General features: G+C 38.8%; 1 protein-coding gene across 1 annotated transcript in view; it reads left to right on the top strand.

Annotated features, from left to right (window-relative positions):
• Nucleotides 1–25,624, top strand: part of dock1 (dedicator of cytokinesis 1) — a 308,833-nt gene that overhangs the window by 188,594 nt on the left and 94,615 nt on the right. The window contains exons 28-29 of the mRNA XM_052112963.1: nucleotides 11,582–11,683; nucleotides 12,309–12,403. Of these exons, the coding sequence (XP_051968923.1) occupies nucleotides 11,582–11,683; nucleotides 12,309–12,403 (197 nt within the window). The remainder of the gene's footprint in view (nucleotides 1–11,581; nucleotides 11,684–12,308; nucleotides 12,404–25,624) is intronic.

Consider the following 25,624-nt stretch of genomic DNA (forward strand, 5'->3'; position numbering starts at 1 on the left):
GCCCATCCTTCAACTGTGTTACATGGTTTTATATATATATATATATATATATATATATATATATATATATATATATATATATAAAACACACATTTGAGAAAGTTATGTATGTATTCTAAACATCAGATTAGACATCTTAAAAACTTTCTTGCAATGTTTGTTTATTGTAAAAAAATTTTAAAAAATACAAAAAAAGCTAAAAACAATCAAATTGAGAAAGTTCTTTAAGTTCTTATTAGGTTATCACAAAAACATCCATGCAGTGTTTTGGGAACTTTAACCGTTAGAGAATGTTCTGAATACATTTATTGTTAGTTAGGTTATCACACAGAAACCTCCCTACAACGTTCTGGGAATGTTAGCTTATTGTTATAAATAGAAAACCAAAAAATAGCCATTAGAGAATGTTCTGTATAAGTTCTTATTAGGTTGTCACACAAAATCCTCTCTGCAATATTCTGGGAACGTTGGTTTATGTTTATACCATTCTGGCCTTTAGTTATTGTTAATTGGTTCCCCCAAAAATAACCAAACAGGAACCATACTCTAACGTTAATGAAACATTCTGTTTTTGCTTGGTTACTGTTACATTTTATTTATTTTTTTTACTGTTTTTATATGTTTTATATAAACGAGGGATGAGTCTAAAAAATTGAATACGTCACAAATGCTGTTGATTAAGCTTAACTTTAATTGAATCTGGAAAATTCCTTTAAGATGGGATACGAGAAAGTATTTCGCCAAAAAAATCACCCTTTAAATACTGTAAATAGTTCATCAATGAAGGATAGTATGGACTACCATAAAACTAGTCTGCACAAGTCGTTAAGACATTCAATGGTTCATGAGGTGTTCATTTAAGTTGCAATGCTTTCTTTGTTCATCTCTTCATTCTCTGTTTGGCTAATTATATATTTTCAAGATTTTACTCTCAGAATGGCCACTAGAAGGAAGCAAATGTGTTGATTCAGCACTCATTGATTTCATTGTCCTCGCTGCTGCTAAGGCCAAAGCTCAACATGGCCTCGTCCAGTCTGTGAGAGAGAGAGAGAGAGAACTTTGTGGCCGCCTTTTAATATTTAAGTGCCTCAAAGAACTTTACATCTTCTCGAAATCATCTACGTTCTAGTGATTGAAAGAACCCAGAAACTTATACAGTGATCTGAACAACCTATAATTAAACATCTTGAACTTTATTAATCTACAGCGAACCATACCGCCATCCCAAGAACCCCACACAGCCAAAAATGCTTCTTGATAAGAAAAGTTCTCTCTGTTCTGTCCCCAAAAAATGATTTTGTTTTGTTTTAAGGGTGCAATAGGTACTTCACAGAGTCTATTTGTGTCGTGTGTGTGTGTGTGTGTGTGTGTGTGTGTGTGTGTGTGTGTGTGTGTGTGTGTGTGATTTTTTTATTGAATCAACGTTAGACCTAGCCATGTCCTTCTATTTCACAGTTCTGTCACTTCTGCTCTTGTTTGTGCGATATCAAGCATATAAAGAGAGACAGATCTGAGGGAGAATTGTACTTTGAACCTTTTAGCTGGTTTCATGTACCTCTTTGGACTTGTCAGCCCTTGTTCTACAGCTCTCGTCCACCAATGTGAATGTAAATCAAAGGGTGTGAATCTCTCACACTCAAAACACTCACAGTATCACACTCTCCAGCACTCATACCTGTCACCACATACAGGTTTTATGTTATACATATGATATTGGCTGTACATTATTGTAAAGGGATCAATGGAAAGGAGGCGAGAACCGGCATGGCGATATAAGTACTATTTTAATGAGAAACTTAAAACAAGGACACAAACACACATGACCGACATGTCCGTAAACTAACTAACTCTCTCTCTCTCGCACGATCCTCTGCAGTCGACCTTTATCCCTCACGGAGGCTTGATTAGCCTAATACGGGACCGGGTGTGTAGGATCACAATTGTATATGGTGATGTGCAGATGCAGAACTCTAGGCATGGCTGGTACGATGGTAGATATGCAGAAAACTGAAGTGTACTCTGGTACTTTCTTTGATATGTCCCCATTAAGTCAGTTAATTGTTATTGTAAAGGTTTCCCTGCAGTTTTCTTGACGTTTTGGCATTGATTCTAATCGTCACACTGATGCGGTGGCTCCAGATGTTCCTCTCAGATGTTTGCTGTCTCTCTTCATGAGTCTTCTCTCTTCTGCTGAGCTTACAGGGGTTCTGTCTTAACGGCTCCATTTCTATCTGACGGAGACATTATTTAATTAGTGTGATTTAGCTGTAAATGAACATGCTTCACTGCAGTAATAAAACTGAGTCCACCTGAAGCCAAATTACTAAACCATTTACATTTATTCATTTGGCAGACGCTTTTATCCAAAGCGACTTACAAAAGAGGAAGAACATCAGCGAATCATCTTAGGGAGACAGTGGTACAAAAAGTGCCATATTACAAAGTTTCACTATCATCAAAATAGTATACAAAACAGATTTAAGTGCAAAAAGAAATGTAAATATATATTAAAAAAAAATAAAATAATCTATATATATATATATATATTTTTTTTTTTTGTGACCGGTTAAGTGCTTTTGGAAAAGATGTGTTTTTGAAGATAGAGAGTGAGTTAGCTTCCCGGATTGAGTTGGGAAGGTCATTCTACCACCGTGGTATGATGAAACTGAAAGTCCGGGAAAGTGTTTTGGTGCCTCTTTGTTTTGGTACGACAAGGCGACGTTCCTTAGCCGACCGCAGGCTTCTGGTGGGAATGTAGCTCTGCATAAATGTTTTTAGGTGTGCTGGAGCAGACCCAGTGACTGTTTTATATGCCAGCATTAGGGCCTTGAATTTAATATGTGCATGAACCGGCAGCCAGTGGAGAGAGACAAAGAGTGGTGTAACATGGGCTCTCTTAGGCTCATTAAAGACCAGACGTGCTGCTGCATTCTGGATCATTTGCAGGGGTCTAATAGCACATGCAGGAAGGCCTGCAATGAGAGCATTACAGTAGTCCAGTCTAGTTATGACAAGTGACTGAACAAGCAGTTGTGTGGCATGTACAGAGAGGAAGGGTCTTTTCTTCCTGATATTGTAGAGTGTAAATCTACAAGATCTTGCAGTTTTTGAAATGTGGTCTGTGAAATTTAGCTCATCATCAATGGTTACCCCTAGATTTCTGACCGTTTTGGAAGGCGAAACTGTAGTTGGACCCAGCTGCACGGTGATGTTGTGTTCAACAGCCGGGTTGGCTGGAAAGACAAGGAGTTCGGTCTTGGCAGGGTTGAGTTGAAGGTGGTGTTCCTTCATCCAGGCCGAGATGTCTGCCAGACAGGCAGCGATTCGAATGGTCACTGTGGTGTCGTTGGGCTGGAAAGACAAGTAGAGTTGCGTGTCATCAGCGTAGCAGTGGTAAGAGAAACCATGTGACTAGATGATGGGTCCCAGTGATGTTGTGTATATGGAGAAGAGAAGTGGCCCAAGCACTGATCCCTGAGGTACCCCAGTAGGTAACTTGTGTGGCTTGGATACTTCCCCTCTCCATGCTACCTCAAAGGACCTTTCTGAGAGATAAGAGTTGAACCAGTCAAGCACAGTTCCAGTGATACCCAGTTTAGAGAGGGTGGAGAGTAGGATCTGATGGTTGACTGTGTCAAAGGCAGCAGAAAGGTCCAGCAAAATCAGAACGGATGATCTCGATTCAGCTCTCGCCTGTCTCAGCGACTCGATGACAGACAGCAGGGAGATGTAAAAGATGTAAAAGATGTTCAGTTTCTTCTCTTCTCATCTACTCTCCCCATTTCTTTCCTTTTGTGTCTTCTTCCTTTATCCTTTCTTTTTCTTTGCATCAGCTCTCCTTTTCCTTTCATTCCCTTTCCTCCCCTCCTCTTTTCCTTTCATTCCCTTTCCTCCCCTCTTCTTTTCCTTTCATTCCCTTTCCTCCCTTCTTCTTTTCCTTTCATTCCCTTTCCTCCCTTCTTCTTTCCTTTTATTCCCCTCTCCTTTTCCTTTCATTCCCTTTCCTCCCCTCTCCTTTTCCTTTCATTCCTTTTCCTCTCATCTTCTTTTCCTTTCATTTCCTTTCCTCCCCTCTTCATTTCCTTTCATTCCCTTTCCTCCCTTCTTCTTTTCCTTTCATTCCCTTTCCTCCCCTCTTCATTTCCTTTCATTCCCTTTCCTCCCTTCTTCTTTTCCTTTCATTCCCTTTCCTCCCTTCTTCTTTTCCTTTCATTCCCTTTCCTCCCTTCTTCTTTTCCTTTCATTCCCTTTCCTCCCCTCTTCTTTTCCTTTCATTCCCTTTCCTCCCCTCTTCTTTTCCTTTCATTCCCTTTCCTCCCCTCTTCTTTTCCTTTCATTCCCTTTCCTCCCTTCTTCTTTTCCTTTCATTCCCTTTCCTCCCCTCTTCTTTTCCTTTCATTCCCTTTCCTCCCCTCTTCTTTTCCTTTCATTCCCTTTCCTCCCCTCTTCTTTTCTTTTCATTCCCTTTCCTCCCTTCTTCTTTTCCTTTCATTCCCTTTCCTCCCTTCTTCTTTTCCTTTCATTCCCTTTCCTCCCCTCTTCTTTTCCTTTCATTCCCTTTCCTCCCCTCTTCTTTTCCTTTCATTCCCTTTCCTCCCTTCTTCTTTTCCTTTCATTCCCTTTCCTCCCTCTTCTTTTCCTTTCATTCCCTTTCCTCCCTCTTCTTTTCCTTTCATTCCCTTTCCTCCCCTCTTCTTTTCCTTTCATTCCCTTTCCTCCCTTATTCTTTTCTTTTCATTCCCTTTCCTCCCTTCTTCTTTTCCTTTCATTCCCTTTCCATCCCTCTTCTTTTCCTTTCATTCCCTTTCCATCCCTCTTCTTTTCCTTTCATTCCCTTTTCTCCCCTCTTCTTTTCCTTTCATTCCCTTTCCATCCCTCTTCTTTTCCTTTCATTCCCTTTCCATCCCTCTTCTTTTCCTTTCATTCCCTTTTCTCCCTTCTTATTTTCCTTTCATTCCCTTTCCACCCCTCTTCTTTTCCTTTCATTCCCTTTCCTCCCCTCTTCTTTTCCTTTCAGTTTCTTTATTCTCATCTATTCTCCTCTCCTCCCCTCTTTTCTTCCTTTCCTTTGCTTTCCTTTCCTCCCCTCTTCCTTTCCTTTCTGTTTTTCATCTCATCATCATTCATTGTCTTCTCTCGTCTTCTCTCCCTTTTCATTTTCACTTCCTCCCCTCTTCCTTTTCTTCCTTATGCCTTTATTTTCTTTTCTTTCCTCCCTTCTCCCTTTCCTTTCCATTTGTCATCTCCTTGACATTAACATTTTTCCTCTCTTCTCCACTTCCTTTTTTCTTCTCCTCTGCCTTTCCCTTAATAGTCTCCTCTCATCTCATTTCATATTTCATTCCATTCTCCTCTTTCCTTTCCTTTCTTTTACTTTACATTCCTTTAATTTTTTCTTCGCTCCTCTCCCTGCCCCCTTTCCTCCTCTTCCTCCTTTTCCTTTCCTTCTGTTTCTTTTTTAAATTTCTTCCTTTTTTCTTTTCCTTTCTCCTCTCCACTGATCCTCTTCATCATCAAATGCTACAATAATTTGGATGTTAGTGAAATAAGGTTTAACAATCCCAAATCAAGTTACTTTGAAAATAGTATGCCAAAATGACGCTGGCGGTATACTATTGTTGGTGGAGATTTGAAGTGTGCATCCCTGATTGATTTATGGGTTAACATTGCCCACAAACTCTTTTCCTTTGGAGGAAGAGCTATTATTATTACTATAGTGGCTTTTTGGTTGTAGTGAAAGACCTGTAAACAGCATTAGCCAAGTCCTTTCATGGGGTCTTTAAATGTCCTTTAAATTAATTGGTCAAAAAGGATGGGAACCCTGGTCTGTGGTTCATTGGTTTCTCATTATGGAATTGGGGAGTCCTCCAGACTGTGTAGAGCTTGACTCTAAAGTGCTAGTGTCATATCTGTGATCGGAACACACCGGAATTTCTCTCACAGAAGTCAGAGAAAACTCTTGAGCAGGATCTCATTCTTTCTGGCTGACTTTTATTTGATCGACCTCCTTACAAAAACAGTTTCCATAGCAACGGGCTGGGGAGCCCAATACAGATGAAGGAGAGAGATGAACCTGAGAGGATGCTGCCTTTGTCTCTCTTAGCTGAAATGTGAGCATTGAGTTTGTTATGAGTGATTCCTCCCCAAAGCATTGTCTGCAGGATCCCATTTGATGTTCAAGAGAAAAGACAGGCAAGAGGAAGTGAGGAGGCTTATAATCTAAATTTAACGAGCACTGTTTTCTGTTTTTAAATAAAATCCCTTTTCATCATATCAGCATTAATTCATAATGTTTACATGTTACAGTCAGAACTGAGTAACTTATTCTGAACTAATTATTTGTAAAATTTTTGAAATCATCCATCCATCTGTACTTTTCATTTATTATTTCCACCCACTCATCCTTCATTTTTTTACTTCCTCCTTTCCTTCCTTCCATCCATCAATTTTCCCTCTCTCCTTCCTTCCTTCCCTCCCTCCCTCCCTCATCCATCATCTATCCATCCCATCTATCCATCCTCCCTCCCTCCCGCTCACCTTCCTTCTGTCCTTCCTTCCTTCCTTTATTCCATCATCATCCATCCATCCTTCCTCACTTCCTTCCACCCATCCATCAATTTTCCCTACCTTCCTTCCATCCCTCCCTCCCTCATCCATCATCTATCCTTCCTTATTTCCTTCCATTCATTTCTTTCTCCATTTTTCCTACTTTTCCTTCTTCCCTCCCTCCCTCCTTCTTTCAGTCCTTCCTTCCTTTATTCCATCCATCCATCCTTCCTCACTCCCATCCATCCTTCAATTTTCACTCCCTCCTTCCAGCCCTCCCTCCCTCATCCATCATCTATCCTTCCTTCTTTCCTTCCATTCATTTCATTTCCCATTTTTCCTACTTTTCCTGCTTCCCTCCCTCCCTCCTTCTTTCTGTCCTTCCTTCCTTTATTCCATCCATCATCATCCTTCCTCAATTCCTTCCTACCATCCATCCATCCATCCATCAATTTTTCCTACCTTCCTTCCATCCCTCCCTCCCTCATCTTTCCTTCCTTCCTTCCTTCCTTCCATTCATTTCTTTCTCTATTTTTTCTACCTTCCATTCTTCCTTCCCTCCCTCTCTCCTTCCATCTGTCCTTCCTTTCTTTATTCCATCCATCACCTATCCTTCCTCCCTTCCATCCATCAATTTTCCCTCCCTCCTACCTTCCTTACATACCTCCCTCCCTCCTTCTGTCTGTCCTTCCTTTCTTCATTCCATCCATCCAACCTTCCTCACTTCCTTCCATCCATCCCTCATCCATCATATATCCTTCTTTTCTTATCTCCTTCCATTCATCTCTTTGTCCATTTTTTTCCTACCTTCTCTTCCCTCCCTCTCTCCTTCCTTCTGTCCTTCCTTTGGATCAATCCATCCATCGTCCCTCCCTCACTTCCATGAGATTAGAGAAACTGATTTCATTTAAAAGTTTTCTCTGAGTATGCATTCAGAGTTTTGCAGCTTTCACACTTTGCTAAATCACAAATAATGGCTCACTGCCCGTCAGCTGTGGGAAAGACTTCTGCAGTGCCACAAATAAACGAAATCTTGTGTAATTCTGCTGAATAACAAAAGCCATGCGGAACACAACAGGAATCTACTATCTGACAGATAAGGACAGACCCTTCATCATTAATAATTGTATGATTATAAAGGCTAAAGAAAAGAAAGAGTTAGTTATTATTCTTTGTGCCTGCGTACATCTCCTGGCTCTTTCCTGTAGATACACAGGTCTTTCCCTGCTCCTGCCAACACTCACTCCAGTTTCTGACTTTTTAAACTTTCTCCATAAATATTAATGCAATGAGGCAGACCTCTGTTATTTGTCTTTGTTTTTCCTCATTTGTTCTTTGGACTTTTCCCCTAGTGATGGTTTAGGTTGTCAGCACCTATTTGCAAATGTTTTCTCTCATTAGTAGAATCACAGAACGTTAAGTTCTCACTCCAGGCTAACCATGTTTACCACTGGCATGCTGTGTAAAATATACTCTTTTCTAAATAACTGCAACAACAGCTATATATATATATATATATATATGTGTGTGTGTGTGTGTGTTTAAATTTAGAGATTGCATGCCACATCGGTGCTAAGTTACATAAATATTTCACAGAAAAACTTTTACATCTTGCATTCTACAGACTTTGCATTTTAGAAGAATATTCTGTTCAGTATTTTCTCCACGAGGTGAGACTGAGAGAGAGAGAGAGAGAGAGAGAGAGAGAGAGAGAGAGAGAGAGGGAAATCATGTTATGAACATCGCCGTGTTGTGCCTCTGCTGAGTTATGTAGGCCAGACCTAATTACAGCTGCAGGAGAGACTTGCAAATGAAAATCAAGCTGAATGTGAGGAAGCGCAGAATGGCCCTGTCACACTTTCAAAGTGCAAAGGCGTCATTTTCGGCTGGTTGCTATTAGCAATGTTTGTTCATGTGGAATCTTGTGGAAATTTCTTTCCATCTTTTAGATGGCTGCAAAATAACAAGAAAATTAGCAAAGATGAAAGAGGAGGCTTTTAAACTAATTGGACTGCCACATTTTGTCAGTAAAAGTGGCCATATTCTGTACCTTTTTGTACTTTCTCCCCACTTATAATCGCCCTTGCATCATGAAAATGGGGTTAATTGATTAATTGTCAAGAATGTCACAATGCAAAAGAAAGAAGAAAAATATTGGACTGAAAGCTGAACTTTTTCAGTGTTTAAATTCTTCTATCTCAACTTAATATGCAGAGACATCTATACGTAAGCCATTCAGAGGAATATTTTCTCAAAAACCGTGAGCACTATGTTTCTGTTGCACTATGAAAATTGCTGTTTGTTTTGAGGGATCTGATTAGACCACGTCCCCTACGTTACTCAACCAATGCTGTGAATTGGGGGCGAGACTGACTGTTTGTTTGACTAACGGCAGATGGGCGGTGTATTCAAAAGCATTCCGTTGTTGGCGCTAGTGGCGCAGAAATTATATACTTCAGCTTTAAAATAGGCTTCATTTTCATTGTTAGGGGTGGCTGTGGCTCAGGTGGTAGAGCAGGTCGGCCACTAATCACAGGGTTGGCTGTTCGATTCCCGGCTCACACGACTCCACATGCCGAAGTGTCCTTGGGGAAGACACTGAACCCCAAGTTGCTCCCAATGACAGGCTAGCGCCTTGCATGGCAGCTGTGCGTCACTGGTGTGTGAATGGGTGAATGAGACGCAGTATAAGGCGCTTTGAATACCGCTAAGGTTATAAAGGTGCTATACGACTGCGGACCATATACCATTTGTGCAAAACACAATTTTTTATTGTTTTCCTTTTAATTTTGGGCTAAAATGTATCATACTTTCCAAAAATTTTATCTCTATTAACAGTTAAATTATGCCTTTAATTTAGCTTAGTTACCATCATGTTCTTCAGATAGATTTCATGCTATAAATTGGATAAACTTGCATTTTTTTATTACATTTGATACTTTTATTCTCACTTTTACGATCATTATTTTAATATTGCATAAATGGCCTTTGAATTTCTAGTAAGATTTCTCAGCACCTAATTGCAGTATGTTTTAATAAGCTGCTCATATGAAGTGTTTTATTGCATTGTGTTGTATTTGTTTTAATTCCCCTCTGTTTCAGATCTCAGCAATTGGTTTCTGGTTAATTGCATGTTATATCAGCATGAATCCTCAATGCTGTAAAGTGGATTTATCATTAGATCCCCACTGTGTATTTCAGTCAGATTGGTGAAATATTGTTGTCAAACACGTAGTGTTCTCTGTATTACACTGCAGTGTGTATTTGTCTCTGCTAAAATATTTTCTCGTGTTCCAGCTTTATATGCAGAGACACCTATAAGCAAGCCATAGGTTGATTCTCATCCCCCCAAAAAAACTTTAAGCAGCCTGACAGGGCAATATAGGCTCAACCAATGGAACGAGTTTGGTGCAGGCCTTTCTCTTTGTACAGCGAATGTCAGATTGATCGATAAATCTGTTTGAAAACAATCAATTCGGTGATAGGGCTGGGCGATAAAACGATATCGATATATATCACGATAAAGAAAATCCACGATAAGCTTTTGAGGAATTTTCGATATTTACTGTGTGTCTCTAAAACACAAGCAGTTTGGCTTTCTCAGGCTGTGTTTCCACTGGGCCGGACGAAATGCGCTCACAGCGCTAGGAGAGATCTCGCTCCGCACCGCTGCTAATCCTACGATCCACCTTCCAAGCATGACGCTCGGCTTTCATAGGAATGAATTGAAAACGCTCTCAGCTTCGCTCACAACGCGCCAGTGGTAACGTAGGGTCAGACTGGATGAACTTGCTAATGCTAGCTGCCTTGCTAACGATTAGGCTACGTCAGACACCGGATTGATTCCATCCGCACCGCAAGACTTCATGACAACGGTTGCGCTCTCTCATCGTCTCTAGCGAAGAGCGCGGCAGAACAACAGTGATGTGGACAACAGCTCTGATCTTTCTGTGCTGTAATCTTGAATATTGTTCTCTAGCACCAAACATGAATCATTTCTGCCCTGTCCCGCTCCGCACGCGTCGCCTCTTTTCCCTGCATGTGTGTAGACATGAAGCGCCGCATGAGTTGACGTGGTTTCAAAGCACCTTTTTAGACCAAAACGTTTTTCCCATCTAAATGTATCTTTATTAATCAGCATGTTACGAGCCTTTAATAATAAACAAATCGAATAAACATCGATTTCTGTTCTAATTTTGTGAAAATTAATTAGATGTCTGGAATGGATAAGAAAAGACTAAAATTACTAGTTGGTAGACTAGTCTCTCACTTTAATAAAAATATACAAAGGTTTTTTAAATTTTTAAAAAAACATTTTCTAAATTTTCTCTCGGGACACCCCTGAACCCACATTCAGCATCATTCCACAGTCACAAGGGCTTTTATGCCCCATACTTGGGTATCTGAATCTAAAGAAATATAAAACATATTTCATTTTAATGTAAAAATATTCCAACAAATACTTGACTGATGTCACTATGCTTCAGAACAAACAGATGATCTTTTAACATTCATTTTCAATTGATAAACGGTAAAAGACGGTAAAATTGGTAAAAGATCCCGCAGACCCCACTGCTTTGGCCGTCTCTGGACCCCTGTGCAGTTTTGTAGAGACTATTTTGACTGTTTATAATGTATTTTTTCTTCTTTTCTTCCATCAACTTTGAAATAAATAAAAGAAAGTGCAATGTGTAAATGTGAAAAAGATTATCGTGATCACAATTTTGGCCATATCGCCCAGCCCTATTCGGTGATGAAAGAGAAATTATACTCTTCAACTTCTTCATCATTATGTGAAATAATGCTTTGATGTTTTATTCCTTCATTTGGTTTCTTCATCAGGTGAATTTTTGTTGTTTGGCTTTAACAGTGTATCTGTGTGAGATTCCCTTTATAGGATAACTCTATTTGATTGTGGCACTTTAAAAGCAGCTCTTTGGTCCTGTCAGTCAATATCTGTCAGTTTATGATTGATACTGTCGGTAATGTAGGTGCTCTGTTTGTACTGATGAACTGTCTCTCTTTCTGTTTGTAGGGCAGTTTTGTAGCGTGTATGACGGCCACTCTGAGGCAAATGGACGATTATCACTACACACACCTCATCATCACGTTTGGGAAGATGCGCTCGGATGTGGTGGTGAGTTTGACCCTATATGTACTAGAACACACAAGCTTTTCCACACAGGTGCTGTAAGTGTGCTCACTAAGTGGACTGTGTTTTTGTTTTTATAACTGGCCAAAAGCTGTTTGATTGACACTTATTTTATTTTTTTTGTGTGTGTGAATCTTTAATAATGTAATGCAGGCTTTTATTTAGAAATGGTACAGTGAAAAGCTACATTATACCCGGATCTCATTGTTTCTCTTTCCTAGCGTTTGTCCCACATAGGTGCAGGGTCCGTTTTGTGATAGTCCACATGTATATATATATTTGATTCGGCACAAGATTTACACTGGATGCCCTTCCTGACGCAACCTCCAGTAGCTGGGTGGCTCTCACTCACACACATACGGGGCAATTTAGATTCTCCTATTCACTTAACCTGCATGTATTTGGACTTGTGGGGGAAATCGGAGCACTCAGAGGAAACCCACGCAAACATGGGGAGAACATGCAAACTCCACACAGAAAGGCCCTAGTTGAGCCGGGACTCGAACCCAGGTCCTTCTTGCTGTGAGGCAACAGTGCTAACCACTGAGTCACAATGCCGACGGGATATTCGATCTCATTTTGCATCTGGAATGTTGTTGTTCTCTTTCAGGATTTCCTCATGGAGACGTTTATCATGTTTAAGGATCTCATCGGGAAGAATGTCTATCCTGCTGACTGGGTCATAATGAACATGATGCAAAATAAGTAAGTATCAAATTGTAGATTTCTTTTCTCAACGTGTTAAGGGAACTTAACTAGATAGATGTACAGATCGATGGATGATTTCTAAAACTTTTCACTGGTAGTGTATAATACAAATACTTTGGGTAACTGTGACATGACAGGAATACTCATCACAGCTTACCTCTGCTGATTAGAGGATACATTGTTGCTTACATTTCACTCTCTCCCTCTCACACGTCCATCCTTTAACATGCATGCTGCTGTTGCTTAGAAACAGCAATCAGAAGTGGGCTAAAATGCTTATCCGAATGTATATCTTTTTTGCCATCAATGCAAACAGCATTTAGTGGTTGCATATATTGGTGTGCATCAATGTGTCGCAATGTATCAGAAGTGTAGTGGCTGCCAAAACGAAGCCATTCATTACAATTCTCTTCTCGCTCTCTCTTGTTTTGTTTTGTTTTATTCATACCTCTCCTCTGCCAAAATGCCTCCAGCGCAGGAGATCAAGGTTTAAAATGCTTTCACAGCTAACAGGAAGTTAAACATGAACTTCCTATTGCAGCCGTGTCAACTTTCAATATAATTATTGCTGTTTAAAGCAAGCATTACTTAAACTATTGTTCATGCTTGAAGTTAGTGGTTTGAAGTCGATTTTTTTAAAGGTTTTAAGGCAGAAGGAATCATTTTAAAAGTACTTGCATTAATTTGTATGTTTAAACTCGTGTGTTATTTGAGCTGTAAAGTTCTTTAAATCGCTGTGCGTGTTTACAGTGTTTTGTCATCATTACAACAGAGCCATAACTTTACTCAGAAAAGGTTATTAAGTGTTTTTATCGTACTAAAAGCACGTAAACATGCATTTTGTTTACATCTTGTGGCTATATTTCAAAAACAGTATTTTAACATTAACAAATTGACAAAATGTAACATTCCCCCATTCACTTCCATTGTAAGTGCTTTATTGCAACCCAGATGTTTAGTCAAAATTACCTTTCGTGGTAATCAACAATATGCCACAAATGCTGTCAATTTACCTTGAACTCAGAATATTCCTTTAAGTAATTGTATTGGTAACACTTTATTTTTAATGTGTCCTTGTACACATATTACATGTATTTGTATAGTTAGCAACAGTTTATAACAATTATGTGTAGTTACAAGCAACTATTCCTAAACCAAACATTTACCCCAACTCTAAACCTATAATGAGTACATGTTATTAAGTAGTAATAATCAGTAATTACTTGCGTAATTACTCTCTAACAAGGACACATTAAAATAGTGTATCTGTTGTGTTTTTAAGTTAATTGTTACAACGTTTTATCCTGCCATTTTGGCCATGTCTCGGAAAAGAGATTTGTGATCTCAAGAGACTAACCCGGTTGAATAAAGGTAAAAGGAAAGACTAAATAGAGTACTTTATCCACCATGACTATCAACCTCCCAGAACACCTTAGCATAATTTTATCGCTATTTTGACCAGGCTAGGCCTTCTTGAATCCCCCAGCAACCGCATAGCAACGCCTTAGCAACCACTCACAACCAACTAGCTTCATGGCGCCGATTTTGCACTTGATGGCACCATTCATGTTTGCTTGAAAATTATACAAATATATTGTTCTAAATAACGCAGGAAATTCTACATGTCTGTAACAGCAAACAAAACAAGAAGTTTTGATGAAAGTTTTGTAAAACAAGATTTGGTGTAAGATCCCCTACTGTATATTTCTTTACCAGACTGACACTTTTTCTTTTTTTCCTCTCTCTTAAGTGTTGAGTTATTTTCACTTCTGTCCCTGTTGGAATAGTAGACATGTGTCAGAATCAAATTTGCGGTTTTGGCATGACTGATGTATTCCTAACATATCGGTGGTCTTCTCTCCACTTTGGAGGAATGCTGTTGAGAAGGATAGTGTTGGGATTTGAGTTTTGCGATGCCCTTCCTGGGTTTGATTGCTGGAGAGGAGGAGGGTCAGGCTTTGATATTGGAATTCGTAGAGGTGTGTGGGCATCTCTCAGCAGACAGCTGCGTGTCAAGTGCTAATGGAAGATCCTTCACCTCACAGGAGTGCACATCACTTCCTTGTGCTCACACTCATTGAGCACCATTTGAATGAGGTAACGAAGCACTAGTTTTTCAGCCTGTGATGTTCATGTACTTTAGTGTGCAGTCTTTCTGTTCGTTTAGACGTGCAGTTAACATAATTGAGCTACTGCAGGTTTTTGCATGGTCAAGCAACAGTGATTATTTGCCTGTCGAATTGTATACATGATACAACATGTAATTGAATAGTTGAAGGAAGGGTGACAGATATGCTTGTTTAAATATATTATAATTATCTATCAGCCAAGAGAGAGCCAGGGAGATTTTTTAATTAAACTTATGTTGAATAAACACTATATTTTGCCAAAAGTAGATCCATGGAGAAAGACAATGCATTTCTGTTGTATTCCCTATAATTAAAGGGATAGTTCAGCCAAAATGTAAAATTCTCTCATCATTTGCTCACTATCATGCCATCCCAGATGTGTATGACTTTCTTTCTTCAGCAGAACACAAATGAAGATTTTTAGAAGAATATCTCAGCTCTCTGTGTCCATACAATGCAAGTGAATGGTGACCAGCCATTTGTAGCTCTGAAAAGCACATAAAACAAATCCACATGACTCCAGTGTTTAAATTGATATCTTCAATATTGATATAATAGGTGTGGGTGCGAAACAGATCAATTTAATCCTTTTTTTTTTTACTCTAAATCTCCACTTTCACTTTTACATCTGAAAGTCACATGTGGTGCCTGTTCTGTAGAAACGTAATGACTTATAATGTGCAAAAAAAGTCAAAACGTACATTTGATTTGAATTCTCCTTGGATAACAGTGTTGGCATGAAATAGTGTCTGTTGTGAAATGTAAGAAAATTTTAATGTAGTACATTAAGCCACATATTTGTATGTTCTTTCTCGCAATGTTAAGCATTTTTCAGTGCAATGTAAAGACATATCATGAAATGATGCATATATATATATGTGACAGTCTGCCCATGATCCCAGGGTTTTAAGCATTCCCCCTTTGGAAGTTGTGATCAGCTCATTAATAATAGACTTAGTTCTCGGTACCCGTGCGAAGGATCTTGGGTCACCAACTATATCATCTATGGGATGGGCATGCGCGGTCCATAGGGGATGCATGGTTTCCTTTTTACATCTGGTTACAGTTAATTTTGTCCTTTGAATGGGCCCTTGCTATGAGCTTCCAAGAATCAGTCTTACAGATCTTAAAATAGTGTTGCTGTTTCACACTGGATCTGATTAACACTTTTATATATAGTCACATTCATCACAGTGTGAGCTGAGAATAATGCAGGTGACATTGAATGAAGACTCGGTGAGTCATTTCTCTTGAGGATCATGGGTAGTGTAGTTCTTATTCGGGAATTATTCTATTTTTGAAGTTGAAATAATGTGGTCTGTGGCATCAACAGAAGCATATATCATCAATTAACAACCTTGTAGCTCATGGCACGTCTGTCACGTGTTTCACCTATGGAAAAATTGAATGGGATTTTTACTTGTGGGCTCATGCTGTTATGCTGTATATAAAGCTATGTGGGGAGTTTTGCATATGTGCGAAAGTGGCGAGACTTGGTCGTGGATGTGCCACTGTGTTTTTCTTATTGGGAGAAAGGAAGATTCTAGCTGAAGACCATTTTGTATTTCAATAAACTTCCCAGCTTAAATTTGGCTCTCTGGAGTCCCTGCGGCGCTTTTGTTGTAAACTGCATCTTTTACGAGTGTGATTCTGGTGCAAAAGGCAGCAATGCATTATTAAGAGGATGTCTCTACCCCTCATAAAGTCGCATAACGCTGTTGATTCTTCCTCCGGAGATTCACTTTTGTGATCTCAGCATTTCATGTGCTTGTAAAACTCTCAACACTGCTCTTACCTTATGCAGCCCAGAGGACATCTTGTCTTTTCGATACTAGCTGATTCTAACAGTCACTCTGTGCTGTTGTTTTGGAAGAATGACCTTTGTCAGAATGTACCTCTCTCAAACCGAGAGCTGCGCTCCATTCGGCCAGTGAGACTCAATTTGCACACAATGACATTTGTCTTGCTCGCTGTTGTTTGTAGGCCTCTTGTGATTCAGAAAGCACTTTGGAGAAAAACACAAAGAAACAAACAGAGAGTGCCATAGCTCCCTCATGATGCTTGGGTTGGGCACTCTAAGTGATCTCGATGTCCCCACCGTAAACTCTTAAATTACAAACCTAATGTAGGGTTCAGTTATGTCATCAAAAAAATGTTTTTTTTTTTTTTTTATCGCTACAGGTGTTTATTGTATATTCATACAATTTTGTGTTTCAGACCCCACGAAGACTAAAATGTAGTTTGGGGGCTGTTATTGTTGAGGCCGTATATATGCTATTATAAAATAATCTTTAGTTTTTCAGTTTGGCAACAATGGTCCAAAAATACTGCTGCATCTTAGGGGCTTATCCGAATTTTGGATGAATCAATTGTTTTCTAGTATTTCCCCTCGCTCTAATACCACCTGCCGCTGATTAGCAATAACAAGCAGATAATCATGGTTCATGGCTGTGATATAAACTAAAGGTTATTATTTAAAAAGGGGCCAGTTTTGTTTTGGCTTCGTTTTTAGAAACTGGATAAAAGATAAACACTATTTGTATACAGGTATAAATCCTGTTGATACGCTCCCCCTTTTTGAGCACAATCCATGAAAATGACACATCTGAACTTAAATGGTTGTATTTATGGGACCCTTTGGAGTATGGACACAGTTGTGGTATCTTTTGTAAGAAGACACTTTGGGATTTATTTCCCAAATTTCAGAATTAAAATATGTTGTTATTTTTTTTTAAGTTAGAGAAGGTGAATATTTCCTTTATATTAATGCAAATATTTTGTGCTGAACATGTTTTTATAATCTAAAAAAACAATAATAAAAGTGCCAAGACAACCCAGATATACAACGTTCTCAAAGCCACAAGTCTAAAGAAGTTACGTTTCAAATTTGAAGATGATCGAACAAAAAATGAGGTTCCTGCAGCTTTAATGTCTGTAAAATCGCTGCCGGTGTACAGAGTAAAATGAAGGCTCCGCCTCTCAAGACGACACAAAATCTGACAGCACTGCTTGGCTATTCTGAATAAAACTATGCTGCATTTTTAAAACTAGACTTTGGAGACAGACTCAGTTTGTTTATGAGACTCTAATATATAAGATCAGTTTACAACATGAATGCTGCTCAGATTGCAGTTTGTTGAAGAACGATGATGAAGGCGAGATCTCATGTAAACAATGGAGAATATATCAATATTTCTCAGATTTATCATTTTTATGGACAAAAAATTCTATTTTATGTTTTTCAATGAACGCTTGTCATGGACGATTGACCCAAGTGTGTTGAACTGGATTCATCTGGCGATCGTGTTTTCATAATAAAGGTATGAAGTCCAAATAAACATGCACAAATAAATAAATGGCTGTTTCTGGAGGATTGCTATTGTGAAAAAGAGACCGGATATCAATGTTGAACCCTTAGACCTTTGAAAAGATGTATCATTGTTAACATTAATTACATTTATAGATGTTAATTATATATTAAGTGTAAGCAGAGTGACGTCACTACCGCATGTGGGGAAATGCGTATCAACAGGATAAAGTGATAATCCACTAGTCATATTTCCTCCTATTATCACTCTGCGATCTCTACAAGCGAATAAAATGTCAACTCAATATTGAAGTGGGGAAATTAGACGACAAATGTTAATTTTTGCTAAATATTCACCAACAGAACTGCAAACCGGTGGTTGAATTCAGCTGTTTCTGGAGACTCCGAAGTCTCTTTCTTTTCACATAATGTAATTTTAACTCAAATTGTTATTTCATGCCCATTTAATTATGGATTGGCTGATTGTAGATGATCTATTTAGTAAAAAAGGACCTAGCCTTTCAATGTGTCCCAGCCCAAGGTACAGTTTCAAAAGGAAATATGTCAACACAGTTCTGTTTTGAGTTTTTTTATACAAAAAAAAAAAACATTGAAAATATGTTTTAACTTATGTGCTTCTATTTTAACATTTTTGTTCCGCTCATAAAAAAACAGTCCATTCTTTTTAGAACAGGTTTTTTTCGAGAAACACATTGATTGTGACACATAAGGGTAGCCTGAGTGACCGGCTGATGTGGAATGAATAGGTGCCAATGAGAAGAGTGAGAAGAGCACATGACACCAATTACACTGAAACGAGAAGACGAGGTTTGACCGATGGTGGGAGTGTTGAGGTGAAATAGCATAGAAGCAGTTTATCTTTAACTCTATGACCCTGATCATCGGTTTCTCACAATCTCATTAAGGCACATCGTTAAAAGGGCGCTTTGGCACAATGGACCAAGATGTGATGTCACGTGTTGAGGTGGTTCTCCAGCTCGTCAAAATACCCCCTCCAAAACCTCGCTGTTCCTTTTGACAACTACAACTGTGAATCAAATGAACCCTTCAAAGTTTCTTAGATTGTGTCTCAGCAGCTGTATCGTCTCTTGCTTACCTTTAAAAAAATATATTATTTCCTTTTGCAACCTTCCTTTTGTTATCAGGTGTAATCTCTGATTTCTCATTCTCTTTTAGTGCAATCATTAATCGTTTCTTTCAGCTGTTTCTTTTTGGCTCTTATGTCTAATGTTCATTCATTGGAGAGATGTTGTGGTAATTATCTGCCTTTTCCCTTTCAGGCACAACTAATGGTGGTGCTCACTAAAGCAATAACTAATTATAATATAAATTATTATTATTACTATTATCATTATCATTATTATTGAACAAACCCCTAAACTTACATATTCAACTTCATTTGGATAATTTGTACACGCCTAACAAAAGCAAAGCTGTTTTTGATGCCGGGAGGTAATACATTTTCTCAATTTTTTTTGTTTTGTGTTCCCTCACTTGAACTATATCTATATATATATATATACACATTCTATTATACTTTTAGGACCACAGTTTTCACCATAACAAAATAACAAAAAAATGTAATAAAAATTACAATTATTTTGGTTTTCTGTGAAACGATTCCCAGGAACTCCCGTATGATTTCAGCACACGAGCCAATAATGTTTTGCTGCACGTCCGCTTGCTTAAAGGGTAACTAAACACCTGCTCAGAGTCTGACTCCACCCACTAGAAATATTTGAAAATGCTGGAAAAGTGGGCAGACCCCGGCGGGGATAGAGGGAACAACCGAGTGCGGGGCTGAGCGGGGTGGGGGGCACCTGAGACTCGTAGTGACGGATTAATTGACAGCTGCTGTCAGACTCTATGTTATTATTATTCCTCACACGGTCGCAAGAACCGGAACCTGCTTACGTCAGCTGTCACCGCTTACGTCACGAAGTACCGCAACAGCCAATAGGAAAATTCAACTGCAGTAGCCACCGTTCAACCTGAAGAGGGCAGCACTCAGATGTTTTTTCACCATATATTGTAGAATTAAAACACTTTATACACAAATGTCAAAATAATTACTTGAATCAATGACCAGTACTAATAAAGCCCCATGCTTACAGATCATTAACTAAAAAAAGTTGGTTTAGGGTTTAGTTACCCTTTAAGACATTTCTTCTTAACTGTCATTTTCTTCATAATATCTAACTTAAGAAAAAAGTTACGAATATTTTGTAGTCCTGAAAAGATGTCTTAAGCAAGTTCTTAAGGTTGTTCTTAAGAAAAAATTAAGAAGCATTCAAATAAAAAAAATTATAAAAAAAAAAACAAATGTAAAAATCGTCGTTAAAGGGTTAGTTCAACGGGATAATTTTCATTTTGGGGTGAACAAACCCTTTAAGAAAAAAAATTTACGAATATTTTTTAGTCCCGAAAAGATGTCTTAAGCAAGTTCTTAAGGTTGTTCTTAAGAAAAAAATTAAGAATCATTCAAACTCTCAAAAAAAAAAACAATTATAATTTTCTTAAAAATCGTTGTTAATAACATCTTAAAGTTTGGATAACCTCACAGATGTCTTAAATTCTAAAAGTCTGAAGTTGCAATGGAAAATAAAATTTATTTTAGACAAAAATAAAACTTTTTTGACTGTTTTATGTTTAATAGTAATTGTATTTCCAGCTTTCAGACCATGTAAATGTTGTTTTGAAGCTTCTTAATGTGGTGTCCAATCATGCTTGCACAAATGGATGCGCTGCATATAGCATTTTCATGAATCCTGCCTCAGCCCTTCAATTCTATATGCAGCACTGCACAGTTTAGAGCTCATAGAACGTTAATATGTGTATGCCAACATACACCAACAGTTATAATCCCACAGTTCAGTTCCACAAACCAAAAAGTATAATATAATCGCTCCAACACACACTCTGTGAAATCGTCAGGATTCGTATGACTTTTCTAAATGTGGCTAATTCGTATGATATCGTGCGACTGCACTCGTTTGAATTCCTACGTCTTTCACTACAGCCAATGACGTCGCTGTACATTGTTTCCATCAAACACGTGACAGTACAATGCTTGAAAACAAAAAAGCATATAATGAAAGCATTTAAGCTCACGTAAAGTGAAGAAAAAGAAACCGCTAATGAATTAGACTGATGCAGTTAATGGACAGGATGACTATAAACACTCGACATATAATAGTTATCATGTTTATGTTGTATCAATTCATGTTTTTGTTGAGAAAAACAAGCATATCCACATGCTCCGTAAACTACACTCATTTATACACACCAGTTTAAATGATGGAATGTCCCTTACCTCAGCTAGTATAGTCTTTCTCGGATGCCATGTTTGTTGTTTACAGAAGCATCTCTGGGATTACGTTGCTACGGGGACGCTGCTTTCTGATGAGCTGCACATATACAAGAGTATATTGTACACCGCTAATCCAGTACATTTAAACAGTAACCCAGCTTTCTCACAGTCAGCCACATTCTCACAATAACCCGCTTGTCTGGTGTCCATCTGAACATACTGACAGAACGGTTTCTCAACAAATATGATCAACTTGTGTCCACACTCAACAGCGCCACCCAGTGTATTCTGTTATATCTGCAAGTTTTAGTTTGTGTGTTCAAGATTTAATATGCATCTCACTGTATATATGGCCAGCAAAGCAAAAACTTTGCATAATTCGAATAGTATTTTTACTCTTCGATTAATTATTGCAAAATCGAAAATTGGAATATTCGACTACTTGTGCTCATCCCTATTAAAGACATTAATTTAAATTCAATGAACAGAAAAACAACCTTTTCTGTAGAAAGTATATTTAAAGTAATTTGTATTCTGATTACTTTTAAAGATGGATAAGTTACTTTTTTGAGTAACTTACCCAACACTGATTTCAAATCAGTCACTTATGAGGTTCCTTCATGGTTAGCATGCTGCCTTAGTAGACAGCAGTGTAGCCCCCTTGGTTTTGAAGTAGAACTTTTGTTTGGTTTTGGTGTTTTGTTTGATCCCAAAATGTACGTACTGTATTAGCTGTATCTCCTGGGTAAATTAAAAGGTGTGCAGGATTTAATTATGGGCTGTTCTTTAATTATGAGAATAATTACATGGGGGCTTTGTGTCTTGGGGAAGTTGGGAAATGTCATGGAGTTTATTCATTCCTCTGAGCCCAATAATCCTCAGTCTCTCCTCAGGAGCTAATGTCTGGTGTCTGAGAGAACGTTTTGGTGCATCAATGCAAGAATGGTCTAACTGTAGTATTGAACATCAATTTTATCATGAAAACACAATAACAGTTTTGTGAGAGCATGGTCCGGTTTGCTTGCAGATGTCATAAGTACATCGTTCTTATGTCAAAAAGCATATTTCTCCTTTGGCGGTCATTTAAAACTAGCTGTGTATTAAGACAAAATATAATTTTTGCATGCAATATGTAAGTCGAAAATGTTCCATTATACTACAGTAGATGTTTTTCTAGTGCTCGACTTTTTGGGGGGCTCTTAAAAGCATTTAATGTACAAGCACTGTTAAACACTAAAAATTAATGAATGTTGGCTTTATTTGGTCGTAATTTGTCTTTGTGCAAGGTCTTGCATTGTTTCGTTTTACTGGTAGAGATGTTTTGCCCTTGTGCACTGCCATATTCACTCATTTCTGCCTTGTGATATATTCAGTGATGCCATCAAAGTTCAGTTTTGTACCATTTTTGTGAGAGTACAACCTCTATCCGAGATTTCTGACCTCAGAATTGCGTATCATCATTCTGTCATTCAGGCAAAGGTCATGTTATTTTCATCTGAGCTCTGACAGCTTTATGCAGTGTCTTTTTTCTTCAGCTGCAGTTTATTTTATGTGGTATTTTCAGAATGAATGAGGCCAGACTGGCAGGGCTAAGGCCTTCAAACCAGACATCTAGAATGAATTTAAAAAGTGTTTTCAGCTGAGTCACAATAGGTAAAAGAAGTCACTTTGAATCAAATCTGGAAATATTCTATTCTGTTTCGTTCCATTCAATTCATTTCTATTCTATTAACAGTGCTTGTTTTGATAATCCTCAAGCATTTTTCTTATGGTTTGTTCAAATTCCCAATTCTACGTTTTTAACATCTACTTTTAAACTTCTAATTAATAACACCCAGAACCGCTTAAAATGCAGAAGGTGTCCTCTGGTATCTGGCACAAAGGTGTTAGCCCAGATCCTTTAAGTCCTGTAATTTGCGAAGTGGGGCCTCCATGGATTGGATTTGTTGCTCCAGCACATCCAATAGATGCTCAGTCGGATTGAGATCTGGGGAATTTGGAGGCCAGTTCAACACCTTGAACTCTTTGTCATGTTCCTCAAACCATTCCTGAACAATTTTTGCAGTGTGGCATTGCACATTATCCTTCTGAAAGAGGCCACTGCCATCAGGGAATACCTTTGCCATGAAGGGGTGTACGTGAAATGCAACAATCTTTAGGTTTTACGTGTCAAAGTATCATCCACACGAATTCCAGGACCCGAGGTTTTCCAGCAGAAACATTGCCTATGGCATCACACTGCCTCCGCCGTCCTGCCTTCTTCCCATAGTGCATCCTGCTGCAATATCTTCCTCAGGTAAAAGACACATATGCACACAGCCGTCCACATGATCTAAAAGAAAACGTGATTCATCAGACCAGGCCACCTTTTTCCATTGCGCCATGGTCCAGTTCTGACGCTCACGTGCTCATTGTAGGCACTTTCGGTGGTGGACAGGGTTCAGCATGGGCACTCTGACCGGTCTGTGGCTATGCATTCCTATACGCCATAAGCAGCGATGCACTGTGTGTTCTTACACCTTTCTATTATGGCCAGCTTTCAGTTTTTCATCAATTTGTGCAACAGTTGCTCTTTTGTGGGATCAGACCAGACGGGCTAGCCTTCACTCCCAACATGCATCAATGACTCTGTCACCAGTTCACCAGTTGTCCTTCCTTGGACCACTTTTGGTAGGTAATAACCACTGCATACCAGAAACACCCCACAAGACATGCTGTTTTGGAGATGCTCTGACCCAGTCATCTAGACATCACAATTTGGCCCTTGTCATTCTGCTTCCAACACATGAAATTCCAGAACACGTGTGTGTGTGTGTGTGTGTGTGTGTGTGTGTGTGTGTGTGTGTGTGTGTGTGTGTGTGTGTGTGTGTGTGTGTGTGTGTGTGTATAAACTCAGCCAAAGAATAAAGAATTGTCTATTTTAAAGATAGTTTTTAAAATATCCAAAATGCTTTACAGATCTTTATTGTGAAGGGTTTAAACAATGTTTTCATGCTTGTTTAATGAACCAACACTTAATTAGGACAAAACAACTACATTGTATTACAACAAAACTTCTGCGTGAAAGTGGCTTAGGCATGCTGCATGGAGGCATGAGGACTGCAGATGTGTCCAGGGCAATAAATTGCAATGTCCGTACTGTGAGACGCCTAATACAGCACTATAGGGAAACAGGAAGGACAGCTGATCATCCTTGAAGTTGCAGACCACGTAGAACAACACCTGCACAGAATCGGTACACCTGAATATCACACCTGCGGGACAGGTAGAGGATGGCAACAACAATTGTCCGAGGTACACCAGGAATGCACAATCCCTCCATCAGTGCTCCGACTGTCCGCAATAGGTTGAAAGAGGCTGGACTTAGGGCTTGTAGGCCTGTTGTAAGGCAGGTCCTTACCAGACATCACCGGAAACAACGTCGCCTATGGGCTCAAACACACCTTCATGGACCAGACAGGACTGGCAAAAAGTGTTCTTCACTGACGAGTCACAGTTTTATCTCACCAGGGGTGATGGTCAGACTCGTGTTTATCATCGAAGGAATGAGCGTTACACTGAAGCCTGTACTCTGGAGCGTGATCGATTTGGAGGTGGAGGGTCCGTCATGGTCTGGGGCGGTGTGTCACAGCATCATGGGACTGAGCTTGTTGTCATGGCAGGCAATCTCAATGCTGTGTTAAAGGGAAGACATCCTCCTCCCTCTTTTTATACCCTTCCTGTAGGCTCATCCTGACATGACCCTATGTCATGCTATATTAGAAGGTTCCCAGTATAATTTATAGCATAAGCTGAGAGAGAATGTTTTCCATATGTAAGCAAAATGGACTTTATAACTGAAATATAACACAACCAATCATAATTGAATTAAATCATATTAAAATCAGTGCAATATTAAATTGAGAACTAGCAAATCGGAATGGAAATAAATGGGGAAATCTGTAACTATTCGTTGCCATACTAACTACTGATATCAAAATGGACAGTGATGACACTGTTGTAATATTTGCAATATACCGAATTGTGATTGTTTTCCTTTTTTTGCACTTATTTGTGTACTGAATTGTGATTGGCCCTTTAAACCTTGCACATATTTAATGACCATAAATTCTAGGGTGCAGTCGACAGAAAATGATGTATACTGAATGTTATGACCACAGAAAAATAGCTGTTGTGCCGTTTGCTATTCTAGTCTGTTCTGCCCTGGTCTGCATGTTTCCACTCGTGTTTTGCTCAGTGTCAGTATAATAATAGCAGCACATTTAATATGAACTCATAAAAAGAGCTTGCACACTGATCAAATGGATGTGTGATGTTGATTATTTCATATGTGTCCTTATTTATTTAATACATCTCTGAAGTTTGTGCTGATTCTTATTGAATTATTTCTTATGCCTGTATCCTGTATAAATATTTGAGCACTGCAGTCAGTCTTGGAATGTTTTTTCTTA

Source organism: Xyrauchen texanus, chromosome 40 (assembly GCF_025860055.1).
Source record: "Xyrauchen texanus isolate HMW12.3.18 chromosome 40, RBS_HiC_50CHRs, whole genome shotgun sequence".
NCBI classification, from domain to species: Eukaryota; Metazoa; Chordata; class Actinopteri; order Cypriniformes; family Catostomidae; genus Xyrauchen; species Xyrauchen texanus.